A 15,454-nucleotide genomic window follows, 5' to 3' on the forward strand; every position below is an offset into this window, starting at 1 on the left:
TTCCATCTGGGCCTTCTTGCTTGAGTGCTTGGCCGCAATTGCACTACAAAATGGAGGGCAACTCCCTCCCACCCCTCAAAGAACGAAAACATTTGACCGTTGCAATGCAAGTTGGGTAACTGAAAGACAGAAGTAAGCTGAAAGAGAAGAGGAGGAGGAGGACGAAAACCCAACGCAAAACACCAAACCTAGTGCATCTTGAAGCAGGCTTGCGATTAAACAGATACCAAGGACTCCTGAACTGTTAAGCGTGTTTTAGCTCCTATTTTTAATAAATCCGATGCAGCCATTAATAAAATCCTGCAGCCCAACTGCAAATAAATAGGCTCGTCCGTTGCACGATCCACCTCTCCCCCCCCCCATCCCTATTTGCTTGCAGCTTTGTTCTGTTCTAAGCAAACAGGCTCCTCTGATTTGCCACTAGAGTCGTTTGGCTTTCTCGCCTCTTTGTCTTCTTGCTCCTCTGTCGGATTTTCCAGCACAACGCGCTCAACGCCAGCAAAAGGAGTCCGGAGGACAGTATGACCAGCCCAAGCACGGAGATGATGGATCCATGGGAGTTGAAGCTGTACGCCACAGCTGTGACCACCACCCCGGCGATGAGGATCACCACCCCAAACGGGATTGTGCAGCGGTAGCAGGAGAGTTCGGCTCCCCCCGTGGCAGCTGTCAGACGGCACTCGCTCACCAGAGGCACGGCTGTCACCCTGCAGTCATTGTTGTTGCACTTTTCCAGCGTTGCACACTGAGGACATTTGGAACCTCCCAAGATCTCTTTGATGGGCTCATCGGTCATCTTGCAACTTCTGGCTGGATTTTGCGCTGCTGGAGGTAGACCGGGTGCTGTTGAAAACGTTTCAGCTGTGGAAAGGGGGGGAAAGCATTGGAATGGGTGAGTGTTGGAGGGTGGATTTTAGAATGATTCACCCAGACAACAGGGTGAAACTCTGGAATTTCTTCTCTCTGTAGGCTCAACCACCAACAACAAAGGCTATGCACACATTAGCAACTTGAAATGGTTAAGTACGGTCATTTAATTCACTGAAATTCTAAGTGCTTGCGTGCATTATTATGTGCTTAAATTTGGCTGGCAACTGAATTCTAGAGTTCTCTAGTAGTTCTCATGGGATTGGCTAACGTTGGTCACATGGGACCATCTAGTGAAGGAGAGACTCCATTTTATGTGAAGCAAGATGACGGTGTTTGAGACTCCACTGTGAACACTGCTAAGTTGCATAGAGTGTTGGAGTGCTTTTTCTCGGCTTGAAAGAAAGAGAACAAAGCTGCAGGAGAAAGTAAAAGAGGAAATCTCTCATAGGAGCTGCAAGGCATGGCCTAACTGAGATACAGAAGGCCGAGTGCTGAGCTCTGGAAAGGAAGGAAAATATGGTTGTTCAGAAGCTAGATGAAGAAACTGTAAGCCCATGCTTGGATGAGCATGTGACTGTAAATATTATGTAGTCCCAAAACATCTGGAGGGCCAAGTTTGCCTATGCCTGATCTAGAACTATAACTTTCTGCAAGTAAAGTTTTTGAATGTTAAAGCCTGGACATTGGTTCAATTCATTTTTGCTACCCTTAATTCAACAGAAATGCAGAGACGTTGTGTTTCAAGTTGCACTTTTATGTTGATGCGCATACCAGTGGGTTGGATGTCTCCACCCAATTGCTATACACCTCAGCTTAACCGCAGCTTACTTATTTGAATCAAATGGAAGCTGGTTTGATTTGAGGGTTGGTTTGATCAAACAGCAATATTTCTCAAGAAACCACAGGATAAATATGGATTGTGGCTAACATCCTGTGCCCACAGCTTCAAACACTGTTGGTGTCACACTGGAGCCAGAGTAAAATACACACACAGCCCAAGTCTGGAGGTTCATAGTTCCTTGACAATTATCCTGATTTTTAAAAAATTTCTCTCTCTCTTAATTTATCAACATATATATCTGCATACCAATGCAGACTCTCTCCACCTCGGATCTATAGAAACCAATACCTTCAAAACTGATAAGCAGAAGTTACCTAAATTTGTTCTTAGATGGAAAGATACATTCACATCTCTTAAGACACATATATCTCAGCAATCAACAGTTTTAACACTCAGAGGCGGATTTTAAAAGACAGTCTAATTTATCATTTAAAATAATGAAACTGAAACCCTTATGGCTTCTATATATGAAGAGCATAGCTACGAAACACAGGGAGTTGTTTTGTTTTGTTTTACACAATAATGCATCCAATATTGATGTATTTTTTAAAATGAAGCCTGAATATACCTCACAGCCTTTTTTTGCACATTCACATTTCTCATCAGTCTTTGTTCTTGCCTGTTGCATAATAAACCGCAATCACTGTCTAAATCATCAGATATCACCCGCTGGTCAGGAATAGTTGCCAAATAAGCGAGACCAAAGATTCATTTGCAATTTCCTAGGGCCCATCAGCATTCAAGCTTGCTTAACTGCTTATCAAGCATTCCTTGCAAACACTCTCTCTCTCTCTCTCTCTCTCTCTCTTTCTACAAATATTAATTCTGATTTCAGATTCTTTGATGGTGAGTCACAGAGTGTCTGTGGAGATTGTTGCAGCTACTTCTCTGTGCACTTCCATTTTAAGTTGTTCTCAGAAAAAACCTTTTGATGCCATTTTGTTTCCACTTAAAAGTGGACTTCATGGGGGGGGGGACGACCATTCTCAATGACAAATCTTGCCTTTCTGCGTCGCTACGTGGGGTTAGAGAAGGAGCGGCGATCTGACCAGTGTTCGTTTTTGAGAGTTTATTTCTTTCTTCTTGTTAAAAATGTGGCGCATGGTGGACTTGTAAAATAGCAAAGGCCTTCTGGGAAATGATTTATAATGAAATGAAAAAAATCCTTCCAGTAGCACCTTAGAGACCAACTAAGAACAAACTTAGTTGGTCTCTAAGGTGCTGCTGGAAAGAATTTTTTATTTCATTTTGTTTTGACTATGGCAGACCAACATAGCTACCTACCTGTAACTGATTTTTTTTTTTAAATAACTTTTGTTAAAAAACCAGAGGCCTTCTTATTAGGTATAACAGGAGAAGAATTACAGAAGGATAAGAAAGTACTGTTTATGTATACGCCGACAGCGGCAAGAATGCTATTTGCCCAGGGATGGAAAGAAGAAAGAACCCCATCGAAAGAAGAATGCATAATGAAGATGATGGACTATGCAGAAATGCAAGGCTGACCGGGAAGATCAGGCACCAAGAGGATAATAAATTCAACAAAGAATGGCATACCTTTATAGAAATGTTAGCAGGACTGGTATAGCACTTGTAATTTAAAAAGACAAAGGATAAAATGGAAGTGAAATAATTTAGATAAATGTAATTAGATGCAGTTAAAAAGGAAGAAAATTTTTGGAAGCCAAGGGAGGTGTGGGGGGAAGTCTGGGGGTTCAGGGAACCCCGTAAGGGTACTGATAAGGACTATGTTTTAATGTAAACAAGTGTGTGTGTGTGTGTAAAAAAATTATGGGTGGTTTTGTTTGTTTTTTGAAACTTTGAAAAAAATTGAAAAAAAATGTGGCATTGTTCTGGATATTCTTGCATGCTTCTTTTAAGAAAAATCCCGGCTAGTTTCGAGGCTCACAACAGATATCTAACGCTCTCAACCATTGCACAATTGGAACGAATTTTCATTTAGGTGAATTGAAGACGACTAAAGGCATGGTAAAACAGACCTTATCACACCCTGACAAGTTTCTTCATCACAGTGAGTATGCTGTAAAGTGTATTGCTACAGGTGATCACCACAAGCTATGTGCCACGTAGATGTAGCAGCCAACCAGAGGGAATCTAACTAAGACTTTTGTTAGCACAGAAGGATGTTCCAATTCTATTTTGGACAATTTGGGTTCATTTGCCCTTTTATGCCTAATACACACCCCTCTTTTTCGGAGAATGGATTGCTTCTCTTAAAGCAACATGACCACCAAGTCTGTTGTCCAGCTGCTAACTTCTGATGGGCAAATTCAAGAGCCCCGTCCTTCCTTTTTAAGGTCATTTGTCTTTAAAATGGTCTTGAACTGGACACAGCAGCCCTTTAAATAGAGGGTGCCTTCAAGCAGAGGACTCTGTAGCATCCCGAGAGCCCTTCCACCACCTTGTGCTGCGCCGGGGACAGTTCCCTGACACTTGGTATAGGAAAGAATGTAGGAAATGCACTTGAAAGGGGATGCTCTACTACTGCAATGTGCTCTACATGGGGCTACCATTGAAGGTGACCTGGAAACTACAACTAATCCAGAATGCAGCAGCTAGACTGGTGACTGGGAGTGGCCACCAAGACCATATAACACCAGTCCTGAAAGACCTACATTGGCTCCCAGTACGTTTCCAAGCACAATTCGAAGTGTTGGTGCTGACCTTTAAAGCCCTAAATGGCCTCAGCCCCGTATACCTGAAGGAGCATCTCCACCCACATCGTTCTGCCCGGACACTGAGGTCCAGCTCCGAGGGCCTTCTGGTGCGAGAAGTGAAGCTACAGGGAACCAGGCAGAGGGCCTTCTTGGTAGTGGCACCCACCTTGTGGAAACCCTCCCATCAGATGTCAAGGAGATAAACAACTATCTGACTTTTAGAAGACATCTGAAGGCAGCCCTGTTTAGGGTAGTTTTTAATGATTGAAGTTTTATTCTGTTTTTAGTGTTCTGTTGGGAGCCACACAGAGTGACTGGGGAAACCCAGCCAGATGGGTGGGGAAAATATTATTATTATTAGTAGTAGTAGTAGTAGTAGTAGTAGTAGTAGTAGTAGTGGAGCTATCCAGGCATGGATGCAACATATAAAAGGCACCTAGAGGTTGCCCATCTGATTCTTGAATAGATACATCTCTTGGAAATCACTTTATGGTAGGGATGCCCAAATTGTGGCATAGGTGACACAAGTCTACCTAGCTTGAAAAGGGTCTGTGGGCTTAGCTATGTCATAGAACTAGACCTATAGATTCCTGCGAATCTTTCCAGAGTTATAGCTCAGGAGGCTAGAGGCATCTCAGAACATAATTGCCTTGGGGTTCCACATATAACACTGGTGGCAGTGACCCAGTAGTGCTTTATCATACCTAATAATAATAATAATAATAATAATAATAATAATAATAATACCCTGCCCATCTTGTACCCTGCACCTGTACACGAGTTCAGTGCACTTACTCCCAGTTAAATAAGCAGCCCGAGCATCTTTGCAAATGAGAAGGGACAGGGAAATCTGTGTGCTTGCGTTTGATAAAGCTCTGTCTTTCGACTCCAAAGCACACACACCTGCTTTCCTGTCCCTTCTCCTGCTGTTTTGACAACTTTTATTTCCACAAATTGCCCAGGCAGAGGGGGAAAAGGGGGGGCACACAGCACCTATTTGGGATTGCATATTACTTTAGGTAGCTCCAACTTAGCGAGTTGCCAGCTGTCAACAGAGAGATCTTCCTGTTTGCTTCCAAAATTAAGAAACAGCAGGCAACCAACACACCGCTACCTGTATCCACCTACCTCATCCATAGGAAGTCCATGACGGCTTGGCTTGGTGAGCAAAGAGATAAACTCGAGGGTATGTTCTGGAAATCTTCGTTGGGTTTCCCACCACCAGCTCTTCTCCCAAACACCAGAATTAAACCGTTTTTATGTAGCTTCCTTTTCTTTTTAAAACCAGACAGAGGACCATATAGAGAGGTGACCTAGGAAGGAAGAAGATGTGATGTCAGAACTATACGAAGGTACCTTTTATCATATGTGGTGGACGTGCAAAGTAATAAAAAAAATTCTAGGAGATGATATATAATGAAATGAAAAAAAAACCCGTTGTAAATAACTTTTGTTTAAAAACCAGAAGCCTTCTTATTAGGAATCACAGGTGCCGAGATGCCAAAGGATCAGAAAAGACTGTTTATGTATGTGACAACAGCCACACGGGTGCTATTAGCCCAGAAATGGAAGGAAGAAATAACCCCAACCAGAGAAGAATGGCAAACCAAGTTGATGGACCAGGCTCAAATGGCAAAATTAACTGGGAAGCTTAGAAATCAAGAGGACAATAAATTTAAAAAAGAATGGGGAAAGTTTGCATTCTATTTACGAGAACATTGTAAGCAGGTTAAAACATCAGCAGGATTTTAACCACACTTGTAAACTAACGGAAAGAATGGACAATTTGGAAGGATAAAACTTGGATGGTATTGACATGCAGTTATAAATATTACCATTAGGACCCATGGAAGGGATGGGGTGGGGGGAAGGCAGGAGATTCAGAGCAATCTCAATATTTGGATTTTGAATTGTTTCCTGTTGTATGTTTACATTTTCTAAAATCAAACAAAAAATATATATTAAAAAAGAACTCTATAGTTATATGAACCATTCAATAGCATTCCATGTAAGAAAAGTTCTGTTGCTTCACAGTGGGTAGCAAACACACACTTTAGGATCTCTCCTTCCTCAAATGTGGGGTTCATGGATTTTCCATAATAAAATACCACTCTGTGAAGGATTCTCTGGAATCAGATATTGCCAGATCTCCCTCCCCGCCCAAGGGAATCGTCCTGATTCCAGGCTATTTCCAAAACTCAGCAGAACATCTTCCTCTAGAAGCTCATAGAACAGACATGCACAGCTCCACAAGTTCCATTGTTCATGTTGCTTGGCCTGCTATTTCCATCCTTCTTTGCTCACCATAAAGCTTTCCAAATAATTATTCCCACAAGCTGCCTTATCTGACAAGAGATACAGCATGCTTCCAAAAGACTTGTTTATTGAGCGTTCAACCTGATCTGTTTTCACGGCAATGAGGCCACGCTGCCTATTTAATAAGAATTCACTTCCCCGAGCTCTGCACCGCCACTGTGCAAAAATCTGATCTTTGGGGAGAAGTAGGGAACACGAGTGATTCCAGCATTGCAGGGGGCTGGACTAGATGGCCGCTGGGGTCCCTTCCAACTCTACAATTCTATGATTGCCCTTTCCCTAACCACACATCCCTGCAGTAGTTGGAATAAAAGGTTTGCATTGTCTTCTGTGCAAGAAGAAGAGCTGGGCGATATCTGGTTATCAACATCACAATGTATCACCAGCTAAACATTGTGATATACGGATATATCACTTTGTCTGAAATAAGGATGGAATTATGTAGAGGCGAACACAAACCCATTATGGAAAAAAAAATTCTTTCCTAAGCCATACCCCATTTAGTGGCAGCAGCAGGAAGGTGCAGAAATAATGTTGACAAGGTTATTTTCTTCTTAAATTACCGAAAATAAATGTGGCAGAAGACCCTCCAAGTGCCCCTATTTTCTAGGGACTATCCTGGATTTACAGAAGCTGTCCCAGTTTCTGATTTTATCTTGAAATGTTCCACTTTTCCTTAGGACATCCCTATTTTCATTGGAGAAACGTTGGAGGGTATGGAGCTATGCCACCCACGAGCCAAGGAGATATTAGACAACCTTTAGAAAACATCTGAAGGCAGTCCTGTATAGGGAAGTTGTTTAATGTGTTACTGTGTTTTTATATATGTTGGAAGCCACCCGGTCAGATGGGTGGGGTATAAGCAACACAATTATTATTGCTATTATGGAATAGGGCATCCCTATTTTCATCGGGGAAATGTTGGAGGGTCTGCTGCAGCAGAAAAGAGCTTGTTTTAATAGAGAAATGCAATTATCATAGAATGGGATAAGCCAGTGTTTTTCAACCTTTTTTGGGCAAAGGCACACTTGTTTCATGAAAAAAATCACGAGGCACACCACCATTAGAAAATGTTAAAAATTTAACTCTGTGCCTATATTGACTATATATAAAGTAATTCTCTTGAATTTTTCAATTTTTCCCACGGCACACCAGGCAACATCTCGCGGCACACTAGTGTGCCGCGGAAGAGTGGTTGAAAAACACTGGGATAAGCAACGCTTGAAAACATTGTTGCCTGTTGAAATAATTGTTTACAGTTTCAAGGATGCCTTGGCAACAGATTATCTCCCCATCCTCGGTCAGAAAAATCCCCGAGTTCGTGCTGGAAGGAGCACAGCACTAAAGTTAGATTGCATGGGTGCTCCACAGGTTGTGTCTAGAATACACACACACACACACACACACACACACACACTATTGTGAAAAAATTTCCTTCCTAGCAAACACCCCAGCCCTAAGCCATGCCCCCATTGGGTGGCAGCCGCAGAAAGAGTGGGGATCGCTCCATTTAGGAGAGGACCTTGTTTAAATGCAACATGTTTAAGAGATTTCTTCAGCCACCTGTGCTTTGGCGAGCCAAAACTCTGGGCAGACACTTTTCCGTGACACATCTCAGCCAAGAGAGAGCCAAAGCGATTGTCAACAGGAGCGACAGCTGTGAAACTGCCAGGCAGCCGGGTTAACCTTCTGAACCAGCAAAAGATTTGTTACTAAGCTTAGTCGACATTCCTTTGCTACGCATGTGTGGTTGCGAGGGATTGTTAGGGCCATTTCAACACGGCAGCCGGCACAAGCTGGAAAGGTGTGGGATATTCAAGAGCAAGAGCAGCATTCGGCACCGCGGCCGTGAGTAGCTCAGTGGCAGAGCATCTGTTTGACAGGCAGAAGGTCCCGATCCATGGCAGTTCAAGGTAGAGCTGGGAGTGACTCCTGCCCGAAACCCCAGACAGCCACTACCAGTCAGTCATCACACGACTGATGAACTAGTGGTTCTGACATACATTGGTACCTTGGTTCTCAATCAACTTGGAACCCAAATACTGCAAACCCGGAAGTAAGCGTTCTGGTTTGCGAGCTTTTTTCGGAAGCTGAACGTGCTCCATTTTGAGTGCCACACTTCCGTTTTGAGTGTTACGCTGAGGTATGTCTGTTTTTGCTATTTATTTTGTGTTTTGGCGGCCTATTTTTATTTTATTTTATTTTTTTATGACTGTGTGGAACCCAGTTCAGTTACTGATTGATGGATTGCATGAGTGCAGTACATTGATTATTGCTTTCATTTTATGGATCAATAGTCTTGTTAAATAGTAAAATTCCTGTTACAGGTAGGTAACCATGTTGGTCTGCTAAAAAATTCCTTTCAGTAGCACCTTAGAGACCAACTAAGTTTGTTCTTGGTATGAGCTTTCGTGTGCTACTGGAAGGAGTGTTTTATTTTATTTTTTAGTAAAATTCCTGTTATATTGCTGTTTTAGGGGTTGTTTTTAAAAGTCCAGAACGGATTAATCCATTTTACTTTCTATGGGAAAGCGCGCCTTGGTTTTGGAACGCTTTGGTTTTGGAACGGACTTCCGGAACGGATTAAGTTTGAGAACCAAGGCACCATTGTAAAGCAAATCCCCGTGTTCCTACCACACATGATACGTCCCAAAGGAGCAGCCTTAACTGTAGTCATTGGAGGAAAACATTAATCTGTCCTTCCTTTCCCATTGCAGTTCTCGAAACTACACAGCTGAATTGTCTACCAGAGCTTAAACAACTGAAATAGTAGTGCAAAACGGGCCTCCTTTATTTTGCTGGGTCGTGTTTCTTTTATTTTGTTGAGTCGTGTTTCCTCGCTGTGCTCCAGCAATTTGTCCTGGCAGCCCCAATATATACCTGGATCGTCTGTACCCTCCTGGTCTACCTTGTTCATTTCAGTGGAGGAAGCAGCCACTCGAGAAGCCCTGAGTTCCTTTCCCAGACAAATCTATGGAATTTAGGGAAGATAAGTTACACCTTTAGAGGAAGGGACTGTATGTAGCTCCAAGACAGAGCACATACAAAAAAAAATCTATCTTAGATTCAGCTCCTGGTATCTTCAGTTAAAAAAAAACCCAGATAGCCTTGCTGTGGGCCAGAATGGGAAACGCCGGACTAAATGATCCTATGGGTTCTAAATGCAAGTTCAGGATTAGGTACACTGCCAACAACATCCCTGCTGTTCATTAGTATTATGTTCCAAGTAAATGTGTTTAGGGTTAGGCGAAACAAAATAGGAAATTCTTTCCAGTAGCACCTTAGAGACCAACTGAGTTAGTTCTTGGTATGAGCTTTCGTGTGCATGCACACTTCTTCACGAAATGCACACGAAAGCTCATACCAAGAACAAACTCAGTTGGTCTCTAAGGTGCTACTGGAAAGAATTTCCTATTTTGTTTCGACTATGGCAGACCAACACGGCTACCCACCTGTTTAGGGTTAGGGTTATCCTTCACTCAGCCTGCAAGCAAAACAAAGCCCTGCTATGATGCCCCAACGAATGCAAAAGGGTGGAGCATGTCAATGAAACATGCTCCATTTTCAGTCATGATCAGGGTTTATAGAATAAGACTCTCCCTCTACCTCACAGGAAAGCCAAGTCCAGGGATGATTCAAATACCTACAGAGAGTTTAGCAATCACTTTTTTAGACTCAGAAGAACTGACTCCCAAGTAGAGATCGGAAGTATAATTTTGGGCTGCTGCATGTGCGCATATTCTGTCTTGCGCCACCGAAACACAGGAGTGGCAGGTCTGTAAAGGTACCAACCAGCACCCACTTGCTAGCAACAGGAGCCATTTGGGCACATGGTGTGCCATTCAGGTTTAGTCATGAAGTGCCAGCCATATGACTTTGGAGCAGCCGTGGGTCACACCCACACCAGACATTTAAGCACTCTCATACCCAGGGCAAACATGTTGTGAAGAATCCCGTATAAAGTATCCATCTGTCATGGATCGCCCCAGGATACCTGAAGGAGTGTCTCCACCCCCATCATTCAGCCCGGACATTGAGGTCCAGCTCTGAAGGCCTTCTGGCGGTTCCCTCACTGCGAGAAGTGAGGTTACAAGGAACCAGGAAGAGGGCCTTCTCCGTAGTGGCGCCCGCCCTGTGGAACGCCTCCCCATCAGATGTCAAGGAAATAATCAACTATCTGACTTTTAGACGACATCTGAAGGCAGCCCTGTTTAGGGAAGTTTTGAATGTTTGATGTTTTGTCGTGTTTTTAATATTCTGTTGGGAGCCGCACAGAGTGGGCTGAGGAAACCCAGCCAGATGGGTGGGGTATAAATTATTATTATTAATATTATTTTTAGATGCTTGAGTTGAGATTCCTGCAGGGGATTGGACTAAATGACCCTTGGGCATCCCTTCCAACTCTATAGTTCTATGTTTCATAACATGCAACTGCACCTAAGGTCTTGGGAAAACCAACTCAAAGGCAATATAGGACAATCTGTCATTCGCATGTAACAGACACCATTTCTACCTGGTGTTTCAAAAAGTGAAAATTCAGACACAAAAAGCTTTTTGGAGCTTTTTGTTTGGCAAAGTTGTTGCTTTGGGGGGGGGGGTTGTGGAGCTTTTGCACAATCTCCCCCGCCCCGTGAAGGTTTTCTTTTTCCTCTCCTCTGAAAATCGCCCCCCCCCCAAAGCAACATTTCCAATATGGGCTGCCAAACACCTGGGTTCCCCCCCCCATTTTTGCCACTTTCCGAAAATTCTGCCCAGAAGCCATTTCTGAAGGATGAATCCCGGCTATGTTATCCGTGAAATTATGGACCTATGGCAGCCCTGTTTAAAACCAAGCCGATAGGTGTTTCAGTGCATGGGGACGAGGAAACCGTATTCTGCTAGCATAAAGGAGAACCATGTGGCTGAGACGAAACTGACCAGCCTCGAGGCAAAATGTGAGGTGCAACCTGTCGGTCTCAGTTCACTAGCTAGTACAGAAAATCCCAAAAGACAAAAGGTTTTTCTGAGGAGGTTGGAGACAAGCAGAGCTTCCAGACAACCCATTTATCAAGCTTTTGTTCAGATTTGTTTGCTAGATGCAGGTGGTGTTGTGTCAAATCAGGGTTTTCCAAACTTGGACTACAACTCCCATCATCCCAACTAGCAGGACCAGAGGTCAGGGATGATGGGAATTGTAGTCCAAAACAGCTGGAGTCCCAGGAAACCCTGTGTCAAAGGAAGGGTTATCGCATGTTATGAATGCAGTAGGCATTACTGTCATCTCTAGGTGGTGCTGGGAAAATCTCCTGCCTGACACCCCAAAGATCCCCTGCAAGGCAGCACAGAACAGAGATGGGGAACCACCGGACCTCTAGTTGCGGTGAGACTACAGATCCCAGTGTCTCTGAACATTGGCTCTGTTGACTGGGGCTTTTGGGAGTTGTAGTCCAGCAGCTTCTGGAGAGCCCTGGTGTATACAGAACTTTGTTAGATGAACCAATGGTCTGACTCAGTATAAAACAGCTTCCCGTGTTCCTAGATGTACACCTAGTCAGTTTGGATGGGAGCCAGCTGAAAAACCCCAAGCAGAACCAGCATTGAGTACATAGGAGTAAGCACTTTTAACTTTCGCCAATTTTGTAAGAGGTAATCAACTAGGAATAAATGGAGCACTGATTTATGCATCGGGACTGATTAAGGAGAGGTAATATAGAAGAGGAGCAAAGGTAGTTATGCTCCACAATAAATGTATGAACTAGACTGCAAGTCCTCTGGGCATTTATGTCTCCTATAGTGTGCCCTACACATTCCTGGGGCTACATAACATTAAACCATAGTAAATAATAAATAAAATCTGTGGTCACCCCCCAGAACCTATTTTCAGGCTAGATAGGATGTAGCCCTGGGGGTATGTGAAGCACTGAGAGAGTCACTGAGCACATGCAGAGTAAATCTCTCTCCATGAGTAACTATAACACTCCAAACATTTGAAAGAATGTGAATTGAATTGCCACTTGGGTCCTTGCTCCTCTTTAAAAATACAAAGATCCAGTAAACAATAAACAACAACAACAAGAAGAAGACACTTGCTGGGTGTAACTGTTGCCTGCAGCTTTAATGCGATCTCATGCAACTTACTCAGAAGTAAGCTCTACCCATGAAACTTACTCCTGACACAGTCTGCATGGGCTTGCAGCCTTAATGCTATAATTAGAGCAGTAGTGTTTGTATCGGGGAACAGAGGAGGTTAAATTGCTTTTCCACTTACCCACCCACCGTCCCACTTTAAAACACACACCGATAAATAAAATAGATACCTGTTGCTTTTTAAGAAAATTGTAACGTACAAGAGAGTTTCCACGCCATCTCCCTTGCTCCTTCCTTGGCAACCACACACACACACACACACACACTTTTTGATCATTTGATGTCAGGTGATTTGAGCCACATGTCTACCGGATCAGATCCTTTTGTTGAGCGTAGCCCTGCATACTTGGTGTGCTGGGAGTTGTCGTTGTACACCACAATCCAAGCATTAAAAGTAAACGGGAGTTCATGCCCCCCCCCAACTTTCCCCCTAATCTTTTTTTTTTTTTTTTTTAAAGACCACCCTGGTCCTGTGTGCGCGCAGGATGAAAACTGCTAGAGAGAGAGAGAGAGAGAGAGAGAGAACAGCCTACCTTCCTCCCCTTTTAGGATAGTAACATAGAGAAATGCAAAATATTTAATAATATTTCTCAAGGCGACAGAGACCTCGGTTCAGTAAAAAAAGACTGTAATGGGAATTCATAGGGAAAGGTTTTTTTTTACATCTGGTCAGTCTTTCTCCCTCCCTCCCATGATTCTGGTAGAGAAGCCAGTTCTGAAAATACAGTCTTAGCTCTCCCAGGGCATTCACTTTTAGGAAACTCTCTTTCGAGGTTCGAATTCAGATATTACAGTAGCAAACATAAGTTCCAGTCCCACAGTCCAGTCCTACGTGTGTCTACTCAGAAATAAGTCCCATTGTGTTCGATGGGGGGCTTACTCTCCAGTAAGTCACCCTACGTTTGCAATCCTATGCATACTTACCTGGGAGTAAGCCCCGCTGCACACAATGGGACTTACTTCTGAGTAGACTGGCAGACGATTGCACGGTCGGAAGCCCAAAGCGGGGAGAATATAAGAGGACTAGGAAACCAAGAAATCTAGAAGGGATGGGTGGTCTCTTTTTTTCAAAGCGATTAAGAAAAGTGTTCGCTGCCCAATTTATCTCTCATTTAAACACTCCACCACCATCGAAGTTTATCACAAGCACATCCTTTCATAAGAAAGAAAGAAAGAAAGAAAGAAAGAAAGAAAGAAAGAACGTCGTTTTCTCTTATACTACCATAGCATGGCATTTTGATATAAAGTCCAGGAAAAATGAAATTTGGAGTTGGCGGGGGTACCTATAAATAATAATAATAATAATAATAATAATAATAATAATAATAATAATAATTTATTCCCCGCCCATCTGGCTGTGTTTCCCCAGCCACTCTAATACTTCCCCCGCTTTTAAGAAGCAGAAAAAAGCGAAATATAAAAAGCAAACGAGGAGCGGGGAGAGAAGGAAAAGAAATAGACCCACTTTCAAAAGCTTCGATGCGATGAATATTCTCCCAGTCAGCAAATGCTTGGCAGATCTCCGCCGACGCTTCTCGCGCTCGGCTCCCTCCCTCGAGCGCGACCAACAGCTGGAGCAAAAAATAAGAAAAAATATATAAGAAAAAAATTGAACAAAAATAAGAATTTAAAAAAGGGACAAAATCCAGCCAGCCGTGCGCGCAGCTTACCTTCGCTTGCTCGGAATGCCACTGGGCAGACACTTGTCCGGCAGCGCGAGAAGAAGGGGAAGCAAGGGACCGTAAACAAACTGCTGAGCCGGAGTTTAATAATAAAAAAAAAAGAAGTGGGAGAGAGGAAAAGATCAAGGGACCGGAGACAATTTCACAGGATTAAAGGAAAGTTGTGTGGGAGAGAGCAGACGCCCATCATGGGTAGCCCTGGCCTGATTGGGGGGCTGCGCAAAAGGGGGAGGCGCCGCAGAAGGACGTTTTGCAGGAGAAAAGGAAAATAGATCCTTTGTTTTGTTGCATGACTCTGAGATAGGAGAGAGAGACACGGAAAGTTCAGAACTTTTTAGGCGCCCTGCAGAAATGAAGGTGACTCCCCCAGAGAAAGGCGTTTAACATACAGTTCTGCTGCACATGTGTAACTCGTACATTAGCATACCCTCCAACATTTCTCTGATGGAAATAGGGACAGCCTATATTATTATTTTGAGGGACGCGGGTGGCGCTGAGGGTTAAACCACAGAGCCTAGTGTTTGCTGATCAGAAGGTTGGCGGTTCGAATCCCCGCGACCGGGTGAGCTCCCGTTGCACGGTCCCTGCTCCTGCCCACCTAGCAGTTTGAAAGCATGAGAAAGTGCAAGTAGATAAATAGGTACCACTCCGGCGGGAAGGTAAACGGCGTTTCCGTGCGCTGCTCTGGTTCGCCAGAAGCGGCTTAGTCATGCTGGCCACATGACCCGGAAGCTGTACGCCGGCTCCCTCGGCAATGAACGAGAGATGAGCGCCGCAACCCCACAGTCGTCCGCGACTGGACCTAATGGTCAGGGGTCCCTTTACCTTATATTATTATTATTATTATTATTATTATTATTATTATTATTATTCCCCACCATCTGACTCGGTTGCTCCAACCACTCTGAGCAGCTTCCAACATATACAAAAGCATAATAAAA

The 15,454-nt window shown here is 43.6% G+C and overlaps 1 protein-coding gene across 1 annotated transcript; it reads right to left on the minus strand.

The window, feature by feature from the left end:
* Positions 1 to 244: 244 nt before the first annotated feature.
* TMEM100 (transmembrane protein 100) lies at positions 245 to 14,618 on the minus strand. The gene is made up of 4 exons (XM_033138731.1): positions 14,502 to 14,618; positions 14,297 to 14,402; positions 5,518 to 5,702; positions 245 to 861 (listed from the first exon to the last, which is right to left on the minus strand). The coding sequence occupies exon 4, from the start codon at positions 794 to 796 to the stop codon at positions 392 to 394; it is 405 nt and encodes a 134-aa protein (XP_032994622.1). The 5' UTR covers positions 797 to 861; positions 5,518 to 5,702; positions 14,297 to 14,402; positions 14,502 to 14,618; the 3' UTR covers positions 245 to 391.
* Positions 14,619 to 15,454: the final 836 nt, after the last annotated feature.

The sequence above is a fragment of the Lacerta agilis genome, chromosome 2 (assembly GCF_009819535.1).
Source record: "Lacerta agilis isolate rLacAgi1 chromosome 2, rLacAgi1.pri, whole genome shotgun sequence".
Lineage (NCBI taxonomy): Eukaryota > Metazoa > Chordata > Lepidosauria > Squamata > Lacertidae > Lacerta > Lacerta agilis.